This window comes from Suricata suricatta, chromosome 4, assembly GCF_006229205.1.
Source record: "Suricata suricatta isolate VVHF042 chromosome 4, meerkat_22Aug2017_6uvM2_HiC, whole genome shotgun sequence".
In the NCBI taxonomy this organism is placed as follows: Eukaryota; Metazoa; Chordata; class Mammalia; order Carnivora; family Herpestidae; genus Suricata; species Suricata suricatta.
Genome location: NC_043703.1, coordinates 54,212,579 through 54,240,319, shown reverse-complemented (window position 1 = coordinate 54,240,319; position 27,741 = coordinate 54,212,579). Strand labels below are relative to the sequence as shown.

Sequence of the window (27,741 nt, the reverse complement as noted above, 5' to 3'; positions counted from 1 at the left end):
GTGCGTGGTGGCTGTGTCTCAGAGCCAGCCCAAACATCCCCCCACACCCCAGGACTAGGGGTGAGCCGCCATGGCATTGAAAACATCTGAGCCCTGGCATGGGGGCTTGGCACCACTGCCCGCCAGCTGCAGGGCCCTGGGCAAGGTCGTGAGCCGCCCTGTGACTCAGTGTCCTCATCTGCAATAGATGCTCACCTCACAGTTACAACCCAGGGATTCGAGGAGGTAGTGTTGGGAAAGCACTCCGCCCCAGCTGCTCTGTGTGGGCTCGCCATCACCAGACAAGGCCTCTTCCGGATCTTTCTCCTTTCACAAGCCTGAAAACACTCTTCCGCTAATGAGGAGCTTGGAAACAGCTGGCCTCACAGAGGCGCGCGCGCGCGCGTGTGTGCGTGTGTGCGTGTGTGCGTGTGTGTGTGTGTGTGTGTGCGCGCGCACGCGCGCACTCAGCCCCACTTTAAAGTATCTGTTGTCAACATTTCAGAGACCAGAGATTTCACACGGAAGAAAGGATTTCCAGCTCCTCCGCACCTGTGTTATCAAAGAGTGGACAGAACAGCGCAGTCATCAGGGATGGTCTTCCTAAGGGAACGTGGATCCCCCTCACAGACTGGGAAGGAAATAAAGCAACCAACCAGATGGCCAGGAACTCTGCAGATCTAGGTCCCACCATCCGTACGTGTGCTAGAGCTGTCCCTGCAAAGGCCACAGGCCGGTGCCTTCCACCACAGACACTTAACCATCACAGTCCTGGGGGCTGGAGGCCAAGATCAAGGGCTTCCCACTGAGGGCAGGTGGGGAGGATGTGTTCTGGTCCCGCCCAGTTTCTGGTAGGTCCTCACCAATCACATCTACAACAACCCTATTTCCAAATAAGGTCACGTTTCCAGTCCTACTGGGCGGGGGGAGGGGAGGGGAGAGGACTTCAACACAGGAATGTAGGGGGAGGGGGGAAAGGGGGACACAATTCAACCTGAAACACACTCTCTGCCCCACCCCCTGGGCCCCTCCCAGACCCTCACCTTCCAGAGAGGACACATTCTGGCTGTCATTTTATCTTCAATGACTTGGGAGGCAAAAGGAGCCTCTCCGGGAAATGAAAATGAACAGAGCTGGTCTGTTTTATATACGCACGTGCTCAGTTACACACAAGTGTTTCCTAACAAAGTAAGGAGTAACATAATGGGTGCACTGCCCACGAAATTACAAATTCAGTAACTAATCAGGTCATGCAACAGATCCACACTGAGCCCCGGGTCCAAAGAGGAAAGAACGGGTTGTCTGCCCCCAGGGGAGGGGGGTTTACAGAGTGGGGATCAGAGCGCAAGCAAAAGCAAAACAGGGAAACTGTGGCTCTATGGAGGAGCACAGCAAAGCGGCGTCCCCTGGGTGAGAGGGGCGGGGTCACCGAAGGACGAGGGGTGGCGGTGGGGCGCACGCTGGGAGTCCACGGGAGAGCGGATGGTCTGTGCAGGGACATGGGGAGAGGGGTCATGGAGGGCAGACCTGAAGAGAGCGCGTGGAGACACGGTGCGCAGGTAGGTATCTTTCCCGGCCGTCCAAGCTCCAGCCTCTATGGAAGGACAGCCCGCTTGTGAGTGAGCAGCTATAGCCGGCAGCAGCGCCCTGCCTCCCACTGCAGACACTCTGTAGACCAGGCTGCGTCAGGCAGCGTCCAGTCAGGACACAAGCCACACCGCTAATCTGAACGGAGAAAATGTAGTATAAAGGATTAACTAGTTAACACGCAAGGAGAACTAAAAGAGAACTCAGAAAAGCAGCAACAGCAATTGCAAGGCCTCCGCTCCCCTCCCCTGCAGAAGAGCCCAGCAGGGAACAAAGAACCAGGAGGAGCCCCCAGCAGCACCAAGGCAGAGGACTGGCCGCAGGCCGGTAGGGAGTTTCACCGGGAGTACTGGGAGCTGCACGCTTCCTACTTGGAGACCAAGAAATCTCACTAGAGAGTGAGCGCTGCCAGCCTCCCACACACTGCCACTGCCTCAGTACGTGTACAGAACAAGACACACCAGAACAGGAGACCCCTTCCCCTGTGCCTGGCAGTATGCCTCCAGCACCCTACAAAGCCTAACTCTGCACCTGCTGGCAAACGAAGATTCTCAGGGTCCAGCTCCCAAGTCTGAAAGAAGGGCCAAAAAAATGTGGATTTGGAGCAAGGAGGCAATAAATCAGTAACTGGCACAGAGATAGAGACTGTGGTCCTGAGCTTGCCCAAGTGAAAGCAGCTGGGAGGACCCTGCCCTGACAGTTCCTTCTGCTTTGAAAGAACACACAGATCTGTGATGTTTCCTGTTCTTATCCCTCTGGCTCTCTGGCCTCTGGTCTGTCCAGTGAGTACCCCCGCTTCCAAAAGAGCCCTTTGCTGCCCAAGTGAGACAGCGGCGTCTTCTGTCGCGTGTGCTCCTGAGCGGGCAGATCTGGAGGAAGAGCCGTGAGGCTGGACGGACAGACGCACAGGGGCCCATATGCCTTCGGGAGACAGGAGACAGACGAGCTAGTGGAGCCACTGCAGGAGCTAGTGCTCCAGGGAGGAGGCAATAAAGTTCTCTTCCGAGAAGCAACACTCTCTCACCAACGTACCTCTTTGAAAACCAAGGTTGACTATTCTTTCTTGTAAGATAATAAATAGCAGAAGGGAATTTAAAGATACGGGTTGTTAAACCAGGGGCAAAATATAAACTTCCTATTGCTACTTCAATAACACTAAATTTCAACATGACTATTTGTGCTGACGGTATTCAGGAAACTGGCAGTTGTGCAAACAAACAAAAAATTATCTTTCAACTAATGAAACATTAAGATGCTTCAAAAATGTCTTTCCACAATAATGATCTTACTAAAAAATCTACACAGTGCAAGCAGAGGAAATCTGAAGAGATTGGCGGAGCCTACCAACGGCAATATCCTGCTCGTGACAATGGGCTCTACCTCTGCAAGATGTTCCCACTGGGAGAAACTGGGTAGAGGTACACAGTATCTCCCTGTATTATGTCTTCTCACAACTGCATGTGAATCACAAGCTACCTCAATAAAAACCTTAATTGAGAAAAATATTTTTGAAATGAATGCATACACATAACAAACATGTAAGGACAAAGTAAGAAGCGAAAATCTTTATTTTTTAGAAAATTCACATTTATTAAAAACAGCAATTTCTAGCCAAATAATATAAAGCATTTTAAATTAATTATCTGAAAGTATGTACACTCTTTGTATATAAGTAAACACTTGAAACTGTACAGATTTAAACAAATATTCATTTAGCAAACAAGTTGGATCACTATCACCTACTTCGCACTTTGTAAGATGTTCGAGTGTTTCAGAAATAAAAGGTTCAAACACGAGAATGAGTGCCATCAATTATTTTTATCCTTAAGAACACAACCTGTTCTGTACATCAAATTAAATCAGTCACAGTAATGTACAATAATCATGCCCTCATTTCTTTGGAAAGGCTATTAAAAAGTCAAATGTACATATAATACAGAAAACAGGATAGTTTACAGTTTATTTCATTAAACATGTATTTAAAATAGTAAGTGGAAGGAAATATAATCTTCCTGAATCATTCATTTCATGTCAAAAAATGACTATGGACCCTCTTCACCTTTTACTGCCCCAAATAGACTACTAAGCCTTACCAAGCCACATTAATCACCAATTTAAATAGAGTTGAAAAACAAGTGACCTGTTTAAAATGACAGACCTCGGGAGTTATAACTATCTACATGCTGTGGGTCTGCTTTAAGGGGATGAGAAATGCCCCACAGTCCTGCAGAATGAGGTCTGCTGGCTACATTCCAGAATGTTCTCATCAGTGTTCTATCCCTAGATAGTGTTTGAATCACTCAAAATTCCTCCTGAACCAAAAAGCAGTCTGTCCAATCAGGAAACAGTTTTCTGTAGGAAAACTCAGAGATGTGCATACCTTACGTGAGGATCCGCGATGGCGTCAAGGGGCGGGCCACCTTCGCCCTCCCAGCCTTTGTTGGCAAAACGTGCGCTGCCGCAGCAGACCCACAGGGCTGGGGCACAGCACGGCCACTGGACAAAGACACGGGACATCGAAGTGTTCACTTTGCAGAGAGTGACTAAAACCGAAGGCAGTGTATGGAAAGCTGGTAACCCAAGCCTTCGTGCATGAGGTGCCCTCTCCATCAGGTGTCCTTCCCCCCCTCACATGCCAGACTGAAGACCCTTCGCTGGTACTTCCCACTCACAGACAGACTGTTGTGCCGTGAAGATTCTCATTACAGATACTGCACGTCTCCATTATGAGGAGGCTCCAGCCGCTGCTTTTGAACGATCTGCACCCACGCAATCCATGAAGCGCAGATACGGGCCCTTCCACGGAGTCCTTGTATCTTGAAACTACCTCACATCAAACACGCAGGAAGATAACACCCCAAATTCCCAGGAAAGCAGAGTGTGTTCTCAGATGCATCCAATCTACTCCAAACGAAACTTCAAAGTGACAGGAGAAACATTACGTTAAATAGAGTGTAGAAATAAGATTTCTGGAAGTAAAAAATAGCCTCTGTGGAACGTTCAGTGGCTCAAAGTGCTGCAGAGTTTCAGGCTTTACCAAACCTTACTCTTAGCTTTCTAATGAACTGTTTTTCTGTAAAGTTCTTCTTTGCACTAGTTATTGTAACCTATGCCCCTCGCCCAGCTTTTGCTAAGAACCGTGTCTCTGCGTGCCCACCACAGCCACCCCTAAAAACTCACGACGCTTGTGACCATTTAAAGGTGGTTCTCACACGCCTAGATTAGATTAATCTTTGGCATTGTGATGTTTTTTTTAAAGGGAAACACCAATCTTTCAAACGCTCTGCAGCCAGCACTGAGCAGCACCCCTGCGTGGTTCTCGGGGACATTCCCACGTACGGTCCCTCGGTGTCTTGCAGGCTGCCAGGCCTCCCAGCCCGCTCCACCCGGACAGACATCGGCATGCACGGCCCGACGGGCCTGCTTATTTAGAAACTGACAGGAGAAGGTTCAGCTGAAAAGCAAAGAGAAAGGCTACGTTAGTTCTGCTGTGGAGGGTCATGCTCAAAATGGAGCCTAGATCCTCAAATCAGGATGCGAGAATGAGTCTAAGATTTTTAAGAAACCAAATGAACATGGCAATAACCCGCGATGCCGATCTGATTTCTGAAGCAGCCGTTGGGCGGTGGTGGGCTTTGTGGTGGCCTGTGAAGGGTCACACTCTATCACCAAACCAAACTTTTTTAGAATCCGATGAAAATGACAAGAAAAAACCTCTAGCATCCTAACCCTGACAAGGGATAGAAATAAATCTAAACAATCGATTTCACCTTTTCACCTTTTGCAGTGTGCATCGGGGGAAGAGTTGTGTATAAGCTGAAACTGGTGAGTGACTATTTGAGATGCATAAGAACAGGTGTGAGGAACCCTGCCAGACCCCCGGAGCACCCTGCCCAGTGGGCAAAGGAAAGCGTGACACGGAGCGACCCCAAGGAGAGCCGGAGAAACCCACTGTTGGGGCAGGGCGGGGACTGAACTCTGCACACGGCCACTCCGTCAGCTGGTGAGAAGTCTGTGGTTAAATGAACCCGGCAAGGAGCCCTTCCACACAGGACAAACTGTTTGGTAATCAAAATCATCGCCCCTTAATCTCTTCTATAAATCTGTACTTCCAGTGAGGGATGCAAAATAACCTTCTTCCTGCCAAAAATACAAAACCTCGATCTAATCATGACAGAACAAGACAACACCAAATTAACTGGCCCATCAAGGTCAAGAAAGCCAAAAAGGGGCACTTGGGTGGCTCAGTCGGTTAAGCATCTGACTGGCTCAGGTCACCACCTCATAGTTTGTGAGTTCGAGCCCTGCTTTAGGTAAGCACGAGCCCCGCTTCTCTCTCTCTCTCTCTCCCTCCCCCTTCTCTCTGCCCCTCAGTCACTTGCTCCCCCTCAAAAAAGTAAATAAATAAGTGTACACATGTACGTACGTACATACACACACACACACACACACACACACAGAGAAAGCCCAAAAGGCTGCAGAGCTGCTCCAGGTTAAAAGAAATTAAAGAGAAGTGACACCTGAAAGCAACATCTGGGCTGGACCCCAGAGCAGGAGAGACTCATCTATAAAGGATAGTACTGGCACCAGGGAGGAAATCCGAGTATGGACTGTGGATTAGATAAGTGCATCAACGTTTCCTATTTCGATCACTGTGTGGAGGTAGGGTCAAAGAATTCCTTGTTCCTGGGAAATACACAACTATTTCCAAGTAAGGAGCAGTGTCTCCCAACTTCCGCTCAAATCACTTAAAAGAGGGGTGGAGTGGGAGGGGAAGGGAGAAAACTAAAGATAAAGCAAATGGAGAAAAATGTAAACAACTGGGTAAAGTTCCTTATTATCATTCTTGCATTTTCCTATACGTTTGAAATTATAACCAAAAAAGTTACCCCCCAAAATCTGTATGCTATATAATGAATCTTAAGAAAATGGGTCACAAACATTCCATTTACAGGTGAAAAAAAGATTTTTTTTAAGTAAGCTCTACGTCCAATACAGAGCTTGAAGTCACAACTCCAAAATCAAGAGTCCCACACTCTAGCAACTGCGCCAGCGAGGTGTCCCTCCACGGGCGACAGTAAGCCAGGGGGTTCCCTCCAGCCACGATCCACAGGATCAGATGACAAGACTCTGTTTCCTCCCCTGTGAGTAACTCAGTGAAGTCACTTTACCTGTTAGGGCCACAGGTTCTTTATCAGTAAAATGGGGCAAATATAGGGGAGTCAAGTGAAGATTAAGTAAGATAATATATGTCAAATGCTTCAAACAGCACTTGGCAGCAGTCAGCAATATCAGCTGCTATTATTATTATTATTACTATTATTATTATTATCTGGAAAAGGTTAACGGTCCTGAAAGAGGATCAAGGCACAGAGTGATGGGTCTCCATCAGTGTTTTCCAAACCGTAGGTGGCAAGCCAAGTGGTACATCAGGAAAATAGTGTAGTGGTTCTTCAAGAAAAGGAAGCGAGGCCCAGCAAAGCAACTGAGCTGTGAGTGATGACCGGCTATAGAACTTTTAAGTTACAAACACACAGACACTAACATGTGTATCCTGCCCACAGGAGTCCAGTGGGAGCGCAGGAACCCTGCGTGGTTTTGGCAAGCCCCACCTGGCTACTCCACATCTATGCTGGTGCTGCTGGACACAAGTGGAGAAAAATCAGACAGACGACCATGCTGAATGGTCTCTCTAGGATTCATAACTGCTGAACTCAAATGAGCCTTCCTCCTCAAAGCTTTAGCACCTTCTAACGATGACCCTACTTCCTATTTCACTCACAAACATGAAGAATCAGATGAGAGCTTCCATGAGGTTCCACCATGGCCACCACCTCCCACACATGCACCCAAACACTCAGCTCTCTTTCCTTCCACGACCAAATACTCCCATCCCCATGCACCTGACAAAGGCTCCACCCTCCAAATTCCACCCCCCACTTCGTCACTCAAGGGCATTTTTTCCAGCATCATTTTTTCCCTCTCTCTGGATCCTCATGAATATACAAACATGCATTTCCCCCTATCTCTAAAAGGAAAAAAAAGGAAAGCTAATCCAGTAACAAATTAACATTTATTTATAGGGTAAAGGAAGGAAAAAGCTGGAGGGGACTGAAAGCAAGGCATCTCCAATTCTACCTTGTTCTAGAATTCTGACTTGGGAACTATTTAAGTATTTTATATAATAAAAGAATAAAATAATATCAAAGTGGTGGGAAAAACCTAACCATATATCAAGTTAGTAGTATAATCACAAAGAATATAATTACTTCAAATGACTCACAAAAAATTATTTTAACTAAAATCCTGGAACCACAGACTCATCTTTTTAAAATATGACCCATCTATCCATACAAAGAAATATATAAGGCCATACAAAAGAATGAAGTTCTGATACATACTACAACATGGAAGACTCTTAAAAACATTCTGGTAAAAGAATGAAGCCGGTAATAAAAGGAAATATACTGTATGATTCCATTTAATGAATTGTCCAGAATGGGAAAATCCATAGAGACAAAGAGTAAATTACAGAAGATGGAGGAACAGGGAATCTGCTGACGGGTATGAGGTTTCTTCTGGGAGGGCATGAAAGTGTGCTGGAATTAGATAGTGATGATGGTTGTACAATTTAGTGAATCTACTAAAACCCAATGAACTATCTACTTTAAAAGGGTACATTTAATAGCATAGGAGTTCTATCTCTATTGTAAAAAGACCCCATTTTTCTCCCAGTGTGTTCAAACCTCGAGAGACTCACCCACACTCAGTGCCTGCAGTCCTTCCCCCAACTCTCCACCCACACTGATTAGGCTCCCACAGCCTCTAGTCCTTACACATATAAAACCTGTAAGCTATACCAAACTTCAAACTGGAAATAAAATACCCTCCATAGTACCAGTCAACTCTAATACATAACACATGCTCAATAAAAACTTGCTGGCTCAACTGAATACATGAATGATAGTAAACATAGACTCTCTATAATCAGTTCTTCAAATTTAGGGAGAAAACATGAAACATTTCTAATATCAAATCCCTAGAATAACTTTTTTCATTTGAAATGTGGGCCTCCTTTCATGCATACTTCAAATAAAACTATTCAGCAACTTACCATTATTTGAATCTTTCACAAATAGTTCATGTATGTCAAACATAGCAACTTTCAATATCAGAAAGGATTAAAAAGGAAAATTATAAAGCCATCACCAAAAATCTGAGAGAGCAACTCAAAGTTTGAATTCTTGCCATCCGAATACAATAATGTACAATTTTTACTTTTTTTTTTTTTTTTGAGAGAGCAAGCATACACGGGGGAGGGGCAGAGGGAAAGGGAGAGAGAGAATCTTAAGCAGGCTCCATACCCAGCACGGAGCCCATTATGGGGCTCAATCTCACAACCATGAGATCAGGACCTGAGCTAAAATCAAGAGTCGGACACTTAATTGACCCCAGTAATATACAAATTTTTAAATTAAAATCAAAAACAGTTACTCAAAGACATTATCTATTCAAGTAAAATAACCAAGAAGGAATAAAAGTAACAAGGATCTTCTGATGATGGGTTACCTGTTCCATAGAAGGACAAGCTATGATCTGGGTATCTTCAGGGCTGAAATCTTCCTTTAGCAAAACATGGAATTTCTGGAAAACTTGCTGAATATTATTCTTAGAAAGAAGAAGAGGTAATCATATTAAATGAGTCACCAGAAACATGTAGTGGTCTTAAACATGAAGCACTAAGAATGTTAAAGGTTTTTAGTTTTCTTTTAAATTCTAGTTAACGTTCAGTGTGATGTTAGTTTCAAGTGTACTATACGGTGATTCAACGCTTCCATAAACACATAGTGCTCATCATGATGCGTGCCCTCCTTAACCCCCATCGCCTATTTCGCCCGCCCGCCTCCTCTCTGGTAACTATCAGTCTGTTCTCTATAGTTATCTGTCTATTCCTTGGTTTGCCTCTCTCTCTCTAAGAATGCTACACCTTTTTTTTTTTTCTCTTTATGTTTATTGAGAGAGAGAGCGCGCGCACACACAGCGGAGGGGCAGAGAGAGAAGGAGAGAATCCCAAGCAACCTCTGCACTGTCAATGCAGCAAGATCATGATCTGAGATGAAAAAGGAGTCGCTCAGGCACCCCTCTTACAATGCTAAATCTTAATGCTATTTGCCAAACAAGTGGAGGAATTGTATCTTTCATTGGATTACCAAAGGCATATAATCTGTACTTAATAACTCAAATGCTAGAACAACCTAAGACTTATCGTATAATATATTCCTGGAAAGTAGTCCCTACCCCCCCCACACACACTTTAGAGAATAGTAAGAGCCCCCAGCAGCAATTTCTTACACAAAAGATAAGAAAGTTCCCAGACACACAAAATGTACTTTAGAAATCAACCAATGCTTCAGTAAAGATGTGTTGTGAGCTCAACACAGAGCTGGAAGTTATGAGCACTATATTTGCTCTGACATTTAATCCCTGGGCGGCCACTGCAAGCCATTAATTTTCACTACTCATCATTAAATGAAGAAAAGTTCCTGAAATGGTGCTTTCTCAGGTACTGGGCTACATTCAATATTAGGGTCTGATGACTTTTTTTTCTTTTTTACTAATTTGTACTTTAAGGTCAAAATTATCTGTTGCCATAGGTATCATAAAGAACTTCAGACAAAGATGGGGGAAGGATACAATCAGGCAGCTGCTGGCTTATAAACCGTTGAAGCATCACAGTGATTATAAATCAACTTTACTAGAAGAGCATACCAACATTTTAATATTTCACAGGAAGAAGAAAATGGGAGCCATGGCAAGAACCCTTGAAGAGACTGGCCAACATTCAAGTAAAATATCACAAGACTCACCCTCACAGGTTTGAACAGGATGAATTCTGTATCTTTATTGGAGAGGTACAGTGACATACTCCTCAACGTCAGAGGCAGCTTCGCCTTTATGGTCTTGTAGGCACCTGCTACAAGCTCACAGACCTTTGCTGGAAAGAAGGGACCTCATCAGTATTACCAAGAAAGAGAGAAGGACACTTCCATTTTCATTCAAAGGGGAATAAAGGGAGAGAAAAATGGCTGAAGAAAGATCTGTTTGCCCCCCAATTTTCTTTCATTCTTCCTATCTATCAAGTTTAACCACAAGCCCTATAAACATTCATTACATACCTACTCTATACAAAATTCTACTTCTGAAGGCTAAGACGGCAAAAAAATTCCCCCAGTACCCTTCAGGACACTTACAGGGCCTATAATAGCATGGCTTTGGAACTCAGAGGTAACACGAAGATAAAATAAAAAATTATTTGCAGAGAGACACTTAGGAAGACTTACTTCGTTATGAATGAGCTCATTCACAGAACCGACTCGCAGTAAGAGATGCTCTCTCACTTGTGATGATCCTGTGAGATCATCCCAACAATATCCATATACACATCTAATGGTAACTAAAAGCCTGTCTGTTACATTCTTATACTGTATTATCAGAAAGGGAACAGACTTCCAGAAGACTGTAAATGACAAAATTACAAAGCCCACTCTATAGCATCTGAAAAGAAATACAAATTCAAAAGAAGAGTAGTAAGCTGTATGAGGTAATTTAAGAAGAAACCATCTAGAAAGCTAGAAAGAAAAAGACTGATTCATAGTCTCAAAGATGTTCAACTTCACTCATAGTTAAAGAAATACACATTAAGACAACGGATAGGGCGCCTGGGTAGCTGAGTCAGGTAAGCATCTGATTCTTTATTTTGGTTTGAGGCATGACCCCACGATTTGTGGGATCCAACCACCCCCCACCACCCTGCACTAAGCATGTAGGCCTGACTGGGATTCTCTCTCTCTGCCCCTCCCCGGCGCTCTCCCTCTCTCTCTCCCTCTCTCTCTCAAAAACAAACAAACCAACAAAAAAACGACGGGGATATTTTTGGATTGGTAAAAATTACGGAGACTGCGAACACCCACGTTTGGGGAAGGGTGTGCAGAAACAGGCCTTCCCACCTACGGCCCCTGCGTCAGCCTCTCTAGAGGGATGCGAGGCAACGTAGCACAACTGGAAATACCCACATACGTCACTGCTTCACACTGCCACTGCTAGAAATCTACCTTGTGGATATACTTACAAATTACCAAAATACGTGTGTACGGGGGCATTTACAAAAGATGGGGCACAAAAAACGAATGTCTTATCTATTAATAGAATTATCAAACTGTGCTACAGAGATGCATTCCACACATCCGCTAAACAGAATGCACAGAGCTAGATATGCCAGTATAGAAAGGGCTCCAAGACACAGAAGAAGTTAAAAAAAAACAAAAAGGAATAGAAGTATAATCATGTTTACAACATTTTAAAAGTCCATATATGCCAGTACATATATAAGAATTGGGGAAAAGAGACTATTTATAGTGGTTACCTTGAGAAGACCAGCTTAGAGGTGGAAAACAGAATTACTTTTCATTTTAAGGACTTTTTAATAGCTCAATTTTTATATCATATTAAACTTTTTTTTTAATTGAGGAGAACTGTGGTAGAACAGGGCAAGAAAGTATCAAGGCTCTTAAGAAGAAAGAACAAACAATCCAGGATTGTTTATTTTTCATAAAAAGAGATGAATGTTCCCATAAGGCACTTAATTCCATGGGCCCTGGTTCAGTCCCAACACATGTCAAGGATCCCGAAGTCAGTTTTCAGCACCCATGATAACCAAATGTTGGGTGTGAAGCCTTGTGAACACCCTCTAGTTCCTATGAAGGTATATTTTTCAGAGTAAGTTAACAAACTGGCATCCTAATTTATAACTCGATCTCCTCTGAATTTATCAAGAAATGATCGCCACACATCCAATCAAGACTGCATGAACCAGTCACCTTGGGTATCTAGGGCCCTAGACAGGTCCCTAGATTGTTCTTGATGCCCCCACCCCAAAAGCCCAAACATCTCTCCGACATTTAAATGTGGACTTGATGTCATACAGGTGCAGAAACAGCAACTCCGCAGCTGCACGCGGCCCCACGGACAGAAGGTACAACGAGGCAAACCAGAGTGCCACTGTTTCTGTGCCGGGCCGCCTCCTCACGAAGGCAGGAAGTGGGTTAATGACAAAAGAGCAAGGCGCACTGCGATCTGTCCCGTTGTCAGCTTCCTTTCATCCACTCCTCTTTTCTAACGACCATGCCAGTAATGCTTCGGGGTACCACACGCCTAACACTGGGCGCTCCACGAGGACGCCACTGGAGAAAATGACAGCCCAGGTTTTGAGTGAAAGAGGATCTTTCCAAAGAGGAAAGAAAAATATATTAATTATGCATCAAGCCCCTGGGCTTAGATGTATTAAATATGCCTATGCCTGTCTGCTGGTTTCTACCTATTTTAAAAAAGATTTATTGCACCCAAGAGTTTCATTTATATAAACATTCAAAATAAAATCAGCCGTTTCTAAATAAGCCCTATAAGTGACTGAAACCTTGAGCCAAAGTCCCAATTAATCCAGAGGTGGTTAGAATTCTTTCTGGAACTGTGCTGAGTTATGGAGTGACCAGTCTGCTCCTGTGAGGGGTCAGGACAGGTGGCCACCACCACAGCCAACTATGATTAGAATTTCCAGTGCTACCAATAAAAGAATCTCATTTTCTGTCTTCTGGCAGAACATACTACTGCACCAAGTATGATATCTGTCCTTTGGTAATGTAACGAAGACTTCAATCTCACATGTGATATAAAGGTTTAAAATAATGACGACATTCACTGTCTCCATCACAATAAACAAAATGCCTAAAACAGTCACCAAGTTTATTTGCAATAAAGCAAACCAAGGCAAACCTGTATTACATCATCAAAGTTCATGGGACAAAGTTTTGAAATAAAATTCTGTCTCGATTCAAACACAAGTGATAACTCTGTACATTTACAAATCCTCCTAGGATTTGTAAATCCTTCTTAGTTCTAGGTCAACTTCAAATTAACCTGCGGCATTAATAAGACTAACTGAAGACTAACTGTTTAGAATGTCCTCAGTTCTTTTCCCCAAAAGAAATATATACCTGGCTAACATCAACATTCTTCCGATATGAAAACCAATTGTATTAAAAACCTAACACCAGATTTAGGTGCCTATAGACAGTCAATTGTTTATGAATACTAACTCTGAATTTGGATCTGTTGCACTCTGAGCAAAAAGCTGCCCCACCAACTCGGATACAGCTTATCCATAATTAAAAACAAGATTATTTTACCATTTTGCCCTTTCTGGTTTCAAAATACCTCTATCATGATATGGCCAAAAATACTAATCAACCAAAATGATTCCTTCCAGTTTAAAGGCAACTTAAAATGCCACAAAACAAACCAACACTAACTCACAAAGTTGTGATTTTAAATGTCTGAGGTCTAATGTTAAAGACAAAAAGAAAAGAAAAAAAATCCTTCTGGCACAAGAAAAATTTACATTTAGGAAAGAGTAAGACTGGAACCGCTAAAGCATTATCTGCCAATCAATTATACCGTCTGCCAACTCCCTGCGGACACAATTTTTACAACTCTTCTCGAACACTCTAAAATGTGAACAAACAGAGGCTGTAACTTGCATAAAATGTGAAACAAAATGATGACCCCGCCCTTCACGTACTACTCGCAGCGTCCCCTCCGCGATCCCGGACCACCACCCACGGGGCTTTCATCGGGGCTCTGGCACGACGAAAAGCAAGTGTCCAGAATCAAAGTGTTTCCACCTGAGCCACGCTGTGTTTGAGTGTTTCTTAATTCTTCCTTCCCTGGGATGTCTTTTGAAATGCAAGGAGTGCTGTTGACCCATTAAGACCTGTCCACTCCAAACTGCATCCTGCATCAACACAAACCCACAGGAGGAGCAGGAAACCAAACCAACTCCAAGCTGTCAGAGACATACAAATGCAAATTAATCACCATCCCCAGAGAGAAATCCCAAACCGTAAAATGTGAGTACCTGGCTGTGCCCACGGCTGCTGTGGAAGAGGACACTTGGGCCCTCCCTGACCGGCCATCGTCTTCAACGCTGAAACCTGGCAGACGAGACAAAAAGAAAAATGTCTCCTTTCATGTCACCACTCTTGAAGGACACACACCACCATCTGAACCTATTAAACCATAATATTAGTCAAAGGTTTAATCCTAAAAACTGCACCATAACTCATAATCCTTTTAACTAATAATATACTTTGGCAAAAAAATTCTTTTTTGATTTTAAAGGCATATGCTGTCTTGCCTTTGTCCTGAACGCCAATGTCCTGAACATTTTAGAGAAGGTAAAACTGAGGACCCAAGGGAAATGTGAACACAAAACAGGTGTTTTTTAAGTGTAATGTCTATTACATTCACATTAAATTATTTGTATGCGGTTAGAAAAATACCGCCCCAGCAGGACAAAATCTCATTTACCTACCTAGAAATTCTTTTTACTTTGTCACAGGCAGAGAGAATGTTATGAAGACAGACAAGACTTTCAAGTAGCATCAAAAGTCATACTTGACCAACCAGTGCTATAGGAAGCCTTGGATGCTCACCTTTTATTCATCTCCCTTTTCATTCCTCAGCCTTCAGTACAGAGAAGCAAACCAAAAAAAGTACCTTTGGCTGCTTGGGCAAGTCTGTTCTTAAGATGGCAAACTGCGGTGGGGCTAAGGGGTAGATGGGGCCGGTAAAGGACAAAAACCACATGAAACAGTTTTTTTAATGGACTGTTAGGTGCCAAAGGTCCAGGCTATGACCTTGGCTTCACTACTGTCTCGGCAGAAAAATGTGAGAGCCAACTCTTTCGAATAAAGAGGGCCACAAAAATATTTAGGCAGAAGACGGGCACAGACAGGATACAATGTTAACTCCGATCCAAGCTCACACTCCTGACTACGCCAGGCCTTTGCTCAGGCTGCCGGGTGTATAAAATCACCCTTTCCTATGTCACTCAATTTCTGTCTGTATCTTTAACTTTTATTGTGAGAGACAGCTTTAAAAATAAGATCATATATAGGATTATAGAGTAGACAATGCTAAAAGAGATATATGTTCATGTTTGGTATTTATTATACAAAATATTTCCCAACATAACTATGTAAACATACTCATGGGTCTACATTTACAAAATTAGGAATAGAGTGCTGTGACATCTTTTTTCCCTCTGCTTAACTTGAAATTCTGGACATTTTTCTGTGCCCAACAGTTATGTTTTAATAGTAATGGCTTCCTATTATCCCACTGATTGTTCCAGAAGTTTATCAACTTCATAATGACGTGATGCTGTAGGTTTAGACTGAATTAATTATTTTTATATTAAAAAGCAACACAAACTTGTATACCCAGCTCTATTATCTCAGTAATATATACTTTAGGTCAAACTGCAAAGAGCAGTTTCTTCAAAAGTCTTCCCCAATTAACCCTCTTTTATTTAAAACCCTGAGACGAACACAGACCCACTGTCAAATGATGACATTGTGATACACTTCGTAAAGTTTACAGATTTTCTATCTTGATTTCCCACTGGGTTAACTCCTTGAGAACAAAAATTAAATTTATAGGTCAAATTCTATCACATGCACTACAATCAGAAGAAATTTAAATTTATAGTTTTGCTGAGGAAACATAAACTTCAGAGGGAATATTAAGAATAAACTCATAACACTGCAGTAAACTGCTTGAAAGAAAATGAATATTGCCAAATACAAGTCTGAGTATTTTTAGCATAAACTGGTCCCACCAGGGAGAAGCACTTATTAGCTTAGTTATAATCTTGAAATGTAGTTCCTAAAATGCTTTCATTTGGATTTTTGCTAAAGCAAAACATGCGCTTCAAATCTGTCATATTTTACTGTAACATTTCTGCAGCATTTACAGAGTCTACTGCAGAAATGCTCTTTTGGTCCTCATAATGCTCTTAACTAGGGAAGAGGGATGCAATAGCTAAGGCTTGGAGAAACTACCTTGCTACCATTTCATTCAGGAGGTGGCGGAAGGGGGTCTAGAGTGAGCTCTGCTTTCCCGAGTCAAAATTGTAGGCTCTCTATACCCATGGCCAGTCCAACCCCTACTTAAGGGTTTGTTTCAAGCAATGTTCAATATAATAGAATTCTAAAACACTAAGGAAAAAGTATCAACAGTTTTTGAGTTTGACAGAAGATATCTAATCCAAACTGTTTTCATATCTCCAACACTTAGAACAGTACTACATTCCCTAGGGTAACTCAAATAGTTAGAAAAAAGGTTACTTTTCAAGGAGCAGGAAACAGGGCAATAGAACATATATGTTATTCTAGAATTTACTTTATTTTCCTCAAAAAACACATTGTACCAAAAAATCAGGGAGAATGTTTACCCAATTAGATTAAGAGTCTGCAGAAAGGTCTTATGTATATTGGGTCACTCTGCACAACTTTAGTTTCTCAATCTGTGAAATGAAGATGTTTTACTTTCTCTAGGTACCAGGGATGTAATGAGAATTAATGAAAACACAGCATCTCAACAAGGAGAGCCAAGGAAGGAGCTATACAGGCAAAAAGGCCAATTTATAGCAGGTGACAGGGGACTGGAATCACACCCCAGTCTGGAGGCTCAAAAACAAGTCTTCAGGCAGCCTAAGAATGTTCTTTCCACTCACACAGTCTGTTTTATTATGCAAACCCATATATATTTTAAAAATCAGTCTAAACTTAAAAACAAGCTGAGAACATTTTGTCGGTAAGGCTTATATCCAAATGGTAAAATACGGACACCTACAAACATGCATCCAAATTAGAGATGAAATACGGTCTCCTTCCTGCATCTATGGATGCTGCTTTTCTTGCAATCATTCATCAAGGTATAATCACCGACTGCCTTATAAAATGCCAACTATAATAAAAGAGGCACAAGATTCTGCACTTGCAGATTTACCTTTAAAGAAAATCATTCTAAAGTTTTAAAATCATTTATTTTGTCTCTGCTATTCTAGTAGCATTCTCCAGATAAAAAGTGAAAAATGTTGGGTCCACAAATTCCAAGAAGCAACATCTTAAAGGATCACACATCTCCGTGTGAACTCTAGTGCTCCCGTTGTGCTCCCGCTGTAGGCCTGTGCGTGTGCAGCTTTGTCTCTGGCTCACCCCATTCCAACAGGATGGGGGGAGGGACCTGAATTTGGAATAAGAGAACATGAAAGGTATACTCAGGCCTCCTAGCTGGAGTATCTACGAAGTATTCCGACTAGAGTCTGAAGAGCAGGGAGGGGCTGAGGTTGACAAAAGAAAATGAGGCAACAGTGAATAGTCTGAGCAAGGGCAACACAGAGCCTGAGCACGGGGATGGGACCGACTTCTCAGCGACGTCGAGAGGAGCGCGTTTCCCTCGCTGATCCCTCAGTGAGGGGTGACGAAAGAGGTGTCCCCGCGGTAGATGGGTAGCATGTCCATGGAGAGCTATTATATGATTCAGGCTCGGAATACATGTTTTCTACATAAACCTCTTTTTTTTTTTTTTTTAAGATTTTATTCTTAAGTAATCTCTACACCCAACTTTGGGCTTGAACACATAACCCCAAGATCAAGAGTTGTTCACTCCGATTAGGTCAACCAGGTACCCCATAAACCTCTAATTAAAAAAAAAATGTTCATTGTGTCCAGAGCCTTCCAAAATGCACAATTACAGAGTCATACCAGATTTACCAAACTTGTACTAACATTTGCTTAGATAGCCACATCAGTGAATTTACATTCTCTTGACTTCTATGAAGACTGTGCGTTTCCAGAAAAACACTTTAATCCTAGATTTCATTATAATCCACTTGCTTATGTCAGAAGATCCAATCTACTGCTCTGTTAGTGCAGAATACTCACATATAATATTTCCCACCAGTATTAATGTGGATTCTCTCCCAAAAATACATACTACAATCTATACATATAAGGACAATTTCAGCAAAAACTGTAATGACTTGTCTGTAAATTATGAAGTATCAATACTTGTGCCATTTTTTAAAAATCAAAACCCAGCAGGAAACATTTCTACTACCCTCCTTTTAAATTTATGTGGTGGGGAGAAACACACTCCAAATACTTAATATGAATGGATTATATCCAGTAGACATGTACCCTATGCTGGTGATAAAAGAGTAGCTTGATTGCTTTGACATTTCTATATTTGCTTTTCTGATATTTATTATTATTTTTAAAAACAAATGTCTTCTGTCTTTTGAACAAAAATCAAGGCTTCAGGCATATCAGCGTTGATGGCCCCAACAAAAAATTACTAACAGACAATTCACTTAGTTGTCTCCTGGTCATTTCAAAGATACATCTTGTCTTCCCAGTTAGGATGTAGGTAACTAAATTTGAGAGAAAGGGCTGTCATATTTTAATTACTTAATTCTTAATAATTATAATGTCCTCTAATACATGTCTGGACAGACAGCAGAGGCTTAATAAATGAAAGCTAATTTCAAGAGTATCTAAGCATTTTTATGAAGTCCTTCATAACAGTATGTATTAAAACAAAACAAAACAACGATTAGGTTGAAACAGGAAAGTCAAAGTAGCCATACTCTGATTTTTTCGTTGCTAGCATTCGCCAGCAGATGAGTTTTGGCTAGGAGTCAATATCTGCACTCTTTCTCTTAAAAAGCAAAAACTGTGCAAGCGTATCTAAAAGTCCAAACCAAAAAGCTTCCATAATAGGAAACACGGTGATTTCCTAGATGGAATCGTTAAGATTTGGGCTTACTAGTTACTGTCTCCTGCCAGAGTTTTCACAAGAGGGTAATTCAAAAGGAAGTCTAAGGAAGGATTCAAAATTACTTTAGCAAATAGGCACCAACGTCTCTACCTTTGTCATGAACTCCTCCAGCTGCTCTACAAACTGCTTGGTCTGCTGCTGAATAAACTGCTCGCAGGCCGATTTCAGATGCCGGTCTACATCTTTTTTAGAGTCAAGATAATGTTCTCTTATCTCAGGAGTTCCCTTAAAAAGAAGATGACAATTTCCTCCTGTTTTTATGTGCCAAGAAATGACCAGACATGTCAAGAATGCCGATTATCTCCCACCACCAATGAACCAGACTCCTTCTCACCTCCAACAAGAACTCTATCAAGGCATTGTTGCTATTCAGCCTAAAAAATCTTGGGACAGTCATGGGGTTCAGGATTTTAAATGCTGCATCTGCGAAACAAAATGACTCATCCAGTGAACATGTACAGTTTTAAGAGAAAAGCCGAGTTACTGTTTCAGTGTGTTAATATACACTAGTTCTCTGTTACCACAAAGCAGAAGTTTCCTTTCTACCAACTCATCTCCATGAATGGAGGAGCATGAGATCAGTGCCAACCACAGCTACAGTACCCACACACGGCTATTTTCCCGAAGCCAGGCTTGTGACATGACTATTAATCTCAATTATTCATTTACAGGGGGGAAAAAAAAGCAAAAGGATAAATGGTAATTGATACCTTAAAATTTCACTGCTTTACTTTTAGGGCGCTAAACAGGCTTTTCAAAGAAACAAATTCATATACTTACCCAGCTTCATTGCTTAGGGTCCTGCCTGGCACAGAAATTTATTCATTTGAAAAGCAGAATGAATAAACTCATGTGTCAGCCAGAAGAAAAACACCAAAAGGACATATTTACCCCTCAACCTCCAGACTAACTAGAATCTATGGAAAGTACTAACTGAGGTCTCATTGATGTTCAAATGCAATAAGATATAATGTTAGTCATGAGAGGTTAGAGGTTTAAAAGTAAAGAGAGCAAGTATCCTTAAGTGATAGAACAGACACGTCTTCGCTTTGTCACACTGCAGAAAGCAAAGCACCAAACGCTTTCACCCTAGTTGTTACCAGCGTCCACACAGCAGTGCTGGCTGCCCGCACCCTGGTCTGACTGAGAAAGACCTCTTTGTCACACTCAGTACTGAGAGTAAAGCTTTGGTAAATGGCTCCTTGTTTCTGCTGTCTTTTCTAGCAGACAACCTAAAAGACGGTCTGTGATAAATGGAATCAAATCAGTATATGGTAGGATTACACAGGCTTTATAATGTTTTACGGAAAACATACTTTAAACCAGTATTTACCAAAATCTTAGGGCATTTCATTTTCTCACACTTCAGTGGATCTATACCAGAACTAAGTAAGCAGCAACAAATTATAGATAAGAAATTAAGTGAAAGAAAGTAGAATTGCCCTCCTTTATTCCATCACTTAAAAAAAGTTAAGGATGAGCAGCCCCTCGCACTCGTCAAGGTTAGAACACTATTCCCATGCTGTGCACTGAAAGGACAGAAGGGAATCAACTAGACTGCTAGGGGGACGGAAGCCTCTGATGAGAAAAAGCTCTAAAAAAATTATGCATTCTATGAAAGCCAAAGCCAGAAAACCTGGCCGCTGTTAAAAAAAAAAAAGGGGGCTCCTGGGTGGCTCAGTCGGTTAAACATCCAAACTTTGGCTCAGGTTATGATCTCACTGTTAGTGGGTGTGAGTCTCGAATCCGGCCGGCTCTGTGCTGACAGCTAGCTCAGAGCCTGGAACCTGCTTCAGATTCTGTGTCTCCCTCTCTCTCTGCCCCTCCCCCTGCTTACACTGTGTGTGTGTGTGTGTGTGTGTGTGTGTGTGTGTGTGTGTGTGTGTGTGTGTGTGTGTGTGTGTCTCTCTCTCAAAAATAAACATTAAAAAACATTATAAAAAATAAATATATAAATAACACACAAGCTTACTATTCAAATTCCAACAGAACCAAAAGTTATTCTCTGTGGTGAAGAGGAGAAAGGATTAGGAAAAGAGTAAACTGTTCTAACATGCTCATGAAGAGGTCCTTTGGCTCTCAGGAGAATTCACTATGTTACAAGCACAGTCATTAGGAAACTAACAACCAGCCACCCATGCAAATCCTGTGTGCAAAGTTCTCCTAAACCACAGAGTGCAGGAAATCCTGTGAGTAACTATTTTCTCAATTCCCCCAATACTTAAGAGAGAAGTCCATTATATAAACAAGGTCACATTAGAGCTTAATTCTCTTGGAAATGGTTAAGAAAAGATAAAGTTTAGATAAATTCGTAAGTAGGGGAAAGTAGAGATATTCTTAGTTCTATATCTTGAACCACTTAAGATCAACATCTTAGAAAATAATTATTTTGATCTTTTAGAAGTCAGCTCTCTTGTTAATCCAGTCAGAGACAAATCACTGGGAGAGATGAATCATCTTTCCCAAAATGATTCAATGTCTATTAACAATTCAAACCCCTATCCACATAATTATATAACAACTAGCTGATTTAATAATACAAATTAGGCTTATTTAAGCACCTAGAGCTTATAAAGCACTTGAACATACATTTTTCATGTTTAGTGATCTCAATAACCTGGTGAAGTTATCGTGACAAGCTGATTCTGCTCATTTCACCTCAGACAGAAAAGCTACAACCCCCATCCAAGATCACACAAGAGCCAGGAAATGGTGGGCCAGGAACAGAACCCAACTCTTTCAGGCTCTTAGATAAGAACTCCTCCATTTCACCCAGCTGGCTTCCTGAATTTTCATGAACTAACAAACTCTACTCAATGTTTAAAATCGCTCCAATTAGCTGACACTTGTAAGTAGTTGTTACACTGATTTTTCATTTTTTAACTGGTTATGGTAATATGTGGCAGAATCAAAGAGAAGTAACGCTATATTACAAACTGAAATGCTCAGATACAGCTCCCTTCATAAAGAAAATACAGAAAGTTAGATGCAATTAGGATGTTGAGAGCTCAGCTCAGTACGAACAAGTAACAAGCTTAGCAAGCAAGGCATGCAGGACAATTGCAGATGAACATAAAATAAACCTATAACCTTTGCTGACACATTTGGACAGGTCAAACCCACCCAACTGTGCCAGCCAGGACAATAAAGTACCTCTAGTTTTCTTGAGGTCCAGGGAAATTTCCTTAATGGTGAATTCAGTATGAAATGGAGCAATCTGTTCACGAAGGATCAAAAGGTGCTTAATTAAGAAAAGTTGTCCATCAATCTGAGTCTAAATTGTAAGACAGAAAAATGGATATTATCACAGATTAAATAAAAACATATAAAACACAGGTGTTATTAATCAACATTAATCTGCCTAACTTCATGGCCCTTAACCTAACCATAAGTACCCATGCTCCTTTGCTGTGCAATGAACTCCCCATATTACCCATGTGAGAATTATCTGGAAAAATCTTGCTGCAAACACTTACACGGCCATCCACTCTACTTCGTCAACCCAAGGAAGTAAATCAGACCAAAGGTTGTAAAGTGAACACATTTAGAAAAAGAAACCAGATCTACATTAACTTGGTTCAGAAATGGAAGAGATGGAGTGACCCAACCTCAGCACGGAGCAGGAAGTAGAGTTCAAAGCATGAGCATGACTCTGGCCTCTCACAGCTTTCCAGTCTTCATCAAGTAATATGGCTCTCACTATTTGGTCAAAGTGGTTTCAATATCCAGAATATCAGAAATACTCACATTTACACAAAAGTACTAAAGGAGTTTCCAAATACAGAAATGAGCTGGGGTTACCACTGTGGATTATCCTCCCATCGACAGAGCCCTGCCTGCCTACACCCTGAGAGTGGCTGCACCCGATATGACCAACAAGAGCCGAAGTATGGAAAGAGCCCAAATGTCCATTGATGGATGAATGAATGGATCAAGATGTGGTATCTATATACAATGGAGTATTACTTGGCCATCAAAAAGAATGAAATTTTGCCATTTGCAACTATATGGATGGAACTAGAAGGTATTATGCTAAGCAAAATTAGTCAGAGAAAGACAAATATATGACTTCACTCATATGAGGAATTTAAGAAACAAAACAGATGAACATAAGGTAAGGGAAGCAAAAATAATATAAAAACAGGGAGGGGGATGAAACATAAGAGATTCTTAAATATGGAGAACAAACAGAGGGTTGCTGGAGGGGCTGTGGGAGGGGGGATGGGCTAAATGGGAAAGGGGCAATAGGAAATCTACTCCTGAAAGTACTGTTGCACCATATGCTAAGGATGTAAGTTAAAAAATAAATTTAAAAGACAGACAGCCAGACAGCCAGACAGCCAGAGAGAGAGAGAGAGAGACAGACAGACAGACAGACGGACACTGCCCCAGCATCTGCTCTGCCCTGTTAAGGCTCATCCGGAACAGCCTTATGATTCAAGTTTCACTGCCAAAGTTCAGACCCAATCCTGAAACAGTGAAAAATGATAACTTTCATTTCAGGAAAAAGTCTGTGTATTAACAAAAGCAAGGCTGTGTTTGCTGGTTCTTGCTGCTTACTCAAGACAGAATTTTACTCTGAAAATATTTCTAATGATGTTATACTATACTAGGAAAAAGAAAAAGTCCCTCAGTAAACAATAAAAACTTTAAAGGGATTATTAAGCAAAATAACTCCTTTCTGATCTCTCCCTCTCTTCCTTCTAAATAAGCCCATAATCAACAGAGAAGTATGATTTACTGATGGACACTGACTTTGCACTCTGGCACACAGAGCATTAAATAAGAAGGAAACACTACACATTCTGAATACTTGCTCTATTTTTCAAAAAACTAACAACTCCAAGGGGCAAGAATAGTACAATATAGATGGGCTTTACTAAAGCTGTTATCCAGCAAATAGTATCCTGTTAGCAATTTACTGATCTACTGGGTGCTCAACTTCAGTAAGGAAGAACAATTTCTTGCCTTAAAAAGCTAAGACACTAAGTGATCATTTTCTTAAAAGGCAAAAGTGCAAACTCTGGAATGAAAATAAATTAGCTAATGCTTACCAAATAGAGGGCCTCCTCATAGGTACTTAAACCCTTTACAATATGCAGGAAGCAAAGCTAGACAAAATAGGACAGCCTCACAGGCCTCACAGGGTAAGGACTAAAGAATCAAAAAGCCCTTCACTCCTCCCTTTAAAAAGAGAACAGTGTGTATATGAAGACCTAAGCCTATAAACTTATTTTTAAATTAGGTCATTTTTTTTCTCCTGATGATCTAAGAAATACATGCTCATTCTAGAAAATCTGGAAAGTAAGAAAAGTATAGAGAAAAGAAAAAAGAAAAACCGTCCATAGTCCCCCAAAAGTTTTCAACGTTATTGTTTTGCTATGTTTTCACCACATAAAATCATAATGTATAGCTGATTTGTATCCCTTTTTTTGCCAGAACATATTTAAGTTGAATGTTATTGCTTCATTAAAAAACTTAATGGCCATGTAATAGTCTACTATGTGGAATATGCCACAATTTATTTAATCATTTACCTAATATTAGAATGTCTTTCCTGATTTCATATATTGTAAGAAATGTGAGAGCTCAGACTTAGAAATACTTCTTAAAACTTAAATCTGCCTGTCCAGAGTTAACTTTCCACCCTCTCTCTAGCATACAAAAATTCTACCTTCCATTCCATGAGTGGGAGAATGCAGTGGTCACAAACAGAGGGTGTGTGTGTGTGTGTGTGTGTGTGTGTGTGTGTGTGACCCTAATTTATCCAAAACTTTGAATACTCAAGCAGCAGAAAAGTTTCCCTGGAAACACCTCCCCCCGGGGGACAGGTAGTTTAACAGAGGGTTAAACAGAGCAACACTTCTACCCAGGCTATAAAAAGTTCTCAGGGGCCCTGGGAGCAGGCTTCAGCCCCAGATGCCTTCTTGATTAACGACTGGAAGTCACAAAGTCATGGCAACTATTTCCAGTCATGCAACCCCTGCACCACAACTGTCTGTTCTCCAAATAGACTTGGTTGATTTCCTCCATTCAACTATTCAAAACCATCACTAAATGATGATTATAAACTGCAGTTTTGGTCCTCCAGGGAAACAGGAAATCTACTACCTTCCCGGTGTCTAGGGCTATAAGAAGCAACTTTTATCCTACAGAATGTATAATCTAAGTACCCTTTTTGGTACTTTGGCAAAGTTGGCACTCTTTATTTAGCACTATAACAAAATACAACTGAGCCTTGAACAACATGGTTTGAACTGCGCTGGTCCACTTACAACATGTGCATTTTTTAGAGTACAGTAATGTATCTTCTCTTCCCCATGACTTTCTTAGTAACATTTTCTTTTCTCTAGCTTACTTTATGGTAAGAATACAGTACATAATACATATAACATCCAAAATGGGCTAATTGACTATGTTGTCAGTAAGGCTTCCAGTCAACAAAAGGCTATTTATCAGTAATTCAGTGTTTGAGGAGTCAAAAGTTCTACATGTATTTTCAACTTCGTAGGGGGACCTGTGCCCATAACTCCTGCGCTGTTCAAGGGTCAACTGTTCGAGCTCCTCTTAAAGGGCCTCAAAATTAAATTATATTAAAAAAACATATCCTACTGCCAAAATGGCTTTAAATTTCTGTGCCTACAAATAAATGCTGTATTGAACCATATTATTATAGGTAACAAGATTTCACCTAACACTTCATCAAACCTTGTTTTTGCTGATAGACTCTGATGCTCCAAGTAGTGACTGAATGCAGGCAGACAAGGCTTCCTGGGATAATCCTTGGAACACTGCCCTCTGGCGAAATAAAAGAAAAACATTACCCTGAAGTGTTTCATAGCACAGGAAAAAGAAAAATTGTAAGCTGAGTACAACGAACAATGAATGCTTGCTTACCCTCATCCACTGAATTAAGTTATATTACTGGCACTATTCCTCCTGGAACTTCCTACTCGTATTCCTAGTTCTAGACCAATACTTAGTTTTGTAATATGCATCTCTCAAGACACTCATGTGACCCTTCAACAACATCTCCTTAGCACCTACTTCACACCAGGCTCTGTGCTAAATAGTGCTAAATAGTGGTGGGTGGACAAGGGAGATGTGGTTTTGACCCGATGGAGCCCTGACTTCCGTAAGTTGGAGGCTTTTTTTAAACTCAATAAAAACAACTTTAAAACAAAGCCTCAGTAAACCAAGTTCTAAAAAATTTATCTCTATGCAGGGGGTGGGGAGGATACACCCCCCCTCTTTGAACTATATTCTTAAGAGACAGTAGCATCTGGATAATTAATTACATAGCTGTTGTATTTAATCACTTTTCTCTTTATATGCACTGGAGTTGTTACACAGTTTAAATTAAATAAAACCACTGAATTTTAGGGTTGCCTGGCTGGCTCAGTCAGAGGAACGTGCAACTCTTAATCTTGGGATATGAAGTCAACCCCCATGTTGGGTATAGAGAGTACTTAAATAAATAAACAAAACAACCACTGAATCTTATAAACTATTTCAGCAGCAAGCTAAGTAAATAAATGTAGACAAATCTAATCTTTCAAGACTGATAATCACCCACTACTGTCCATCTACATTAATCATATTATTAAACATTCTGGAATGCATACAGTAACTCTTACCTAAAATCAATAGAGTGTTTAAGTTGGTGCTTAAAAACAAAAAAAGTACTGCTAATTTCAGCAAATCACTAAAATTAATCCCATGATTAGAAACACATGCAGCCTTAATACTACTTATCAAGGATGCTGATTTAAATGGAGTACAAAACTAAAGTAGTTGCATTTAGTAATAAATTTAACACTAAATGTGTATTATGTATAGTATAACCTTTCTGCATGTCTTTTTCCTTATCTATAAACTAAACTAAAACAGATGACTTAACTAGTAGTTTTAAACTTTTAGGTGGGCATAGGTCCCTATGAAAAGTAATAAAAGCCTTCTCAGAAAGACACAAATGTAAACATGCATAAACAATTTTGCCCAAAATGTGAAGGTGTTCATAGACTCCCCAATGGCCACACTAGTGAATTCTAAGGGCCTATAGAATGTGCAAATTAAGAATTCCTAACTTAACTGATCTTAAACTTATCTCTATATTGAAAAATCATATGATTTGAATTACTTTAAAACCAAACAAACTACCACATCAATATCTTAAAATTAAATTTCACGTGAAAGAGCAAGCAATTTATGGTAAAGATACAAGAATTTACACACATACATCTATGCATCTGTACAATTTGGAGAGACACACAAGAGTTCTTCGAACTGTTGGATACCACATCCCATGAAGATCTGCTGGAGAAATTGTAGTCTGTGGTCTAGGATTGAGGGATTCTGTTGAACCTAAAAACCCAAATGGAAAAAAAGACACATTTCACACACATAGAGGTCCATCTTATTTGCATGGCAACTAAA

The 27,741-nt window shown here is 41.1% G+C and overlaps 2 protein-coding genes across 3 annotated transcripts in view; one reads left to right on the top strand and one right to left on the bottom strand.

Moving 5' to 3' along the window:
* ERICH6B (glutamate rich 6B) overlaps nucleotides 1-1,961 on the top strand; it is a 65,128-nt gene extending 63,167 nt beyond the window's left edge. Inside the window, exon 15 of the mRNA XM_029938462.1 lies at nucleotides 1,821-1,961. Within this exon, the coding sequence (XP_029794322.1) occupies nucleotides 1,821-1,961 (141 nt within the window). The remainder of the gene's footprint in view (nucleotides 1-1,820) is intronic.
* Nucleotides 1,962-3,365: 1,404 nt separating this feature from the next.
* COG3 (component of oligomeric golgi complex 3) overlaps nucleotides 3,366-27,741 on the bottom strand; it is a 63,734-nt gene continuing 39,358 nt past the window's right edge. Inside the window, exons 15-23 of one of the 2 annotated variants that reach the window (XM_029936717.1) lie at nucleotides 27,545-27,669; nucleotides 26,014-26,103; nucleotides 22,459-22,579; nucleotides 19,640-19,728; nucleotides 19,396-19,530; nucleotides 14,537-14,612; nucleotides 10,434-10,561; nucleotides 9,136-9,234; nucleotides 3,366-5,020 (exon numbers count right to left, since the gene is read on the bottom strand). In XM_029936717.1, the coding sequence (XP_029792577.1) occupies nucleotides 4,991-5,020; nucleotides 9,136-9,234; nucleotides 10,434-10,561; nucleotides 14,537-14,612; nucleotides 19,396-19,530; nucleotides 19,640-19,728; nucleotides 22,459-22,579; nucleotides 26,014-26,103; nucleotides 27,545-27,669 (893 nt within the window). In that variant the 3' untranslated portion in view covers nucleotides 3,366-4,990. Of the gene's footprint in view, nucleotides 5,021-9,135; nucleotides 9,235-10,433; nucleotides 10,562-14,536; nucleotides 14,613-19,395; nucleotides 19,531-19,639; nucleotides 19,729-22,458; nucleotides 22,580-26,013; nucleotides 26,104-27,544; nucleotides 27,670-27,741 lie in introns of those variants that run through there. The other variant, XM_029936718.1, reaches the window with a different exon arrangement.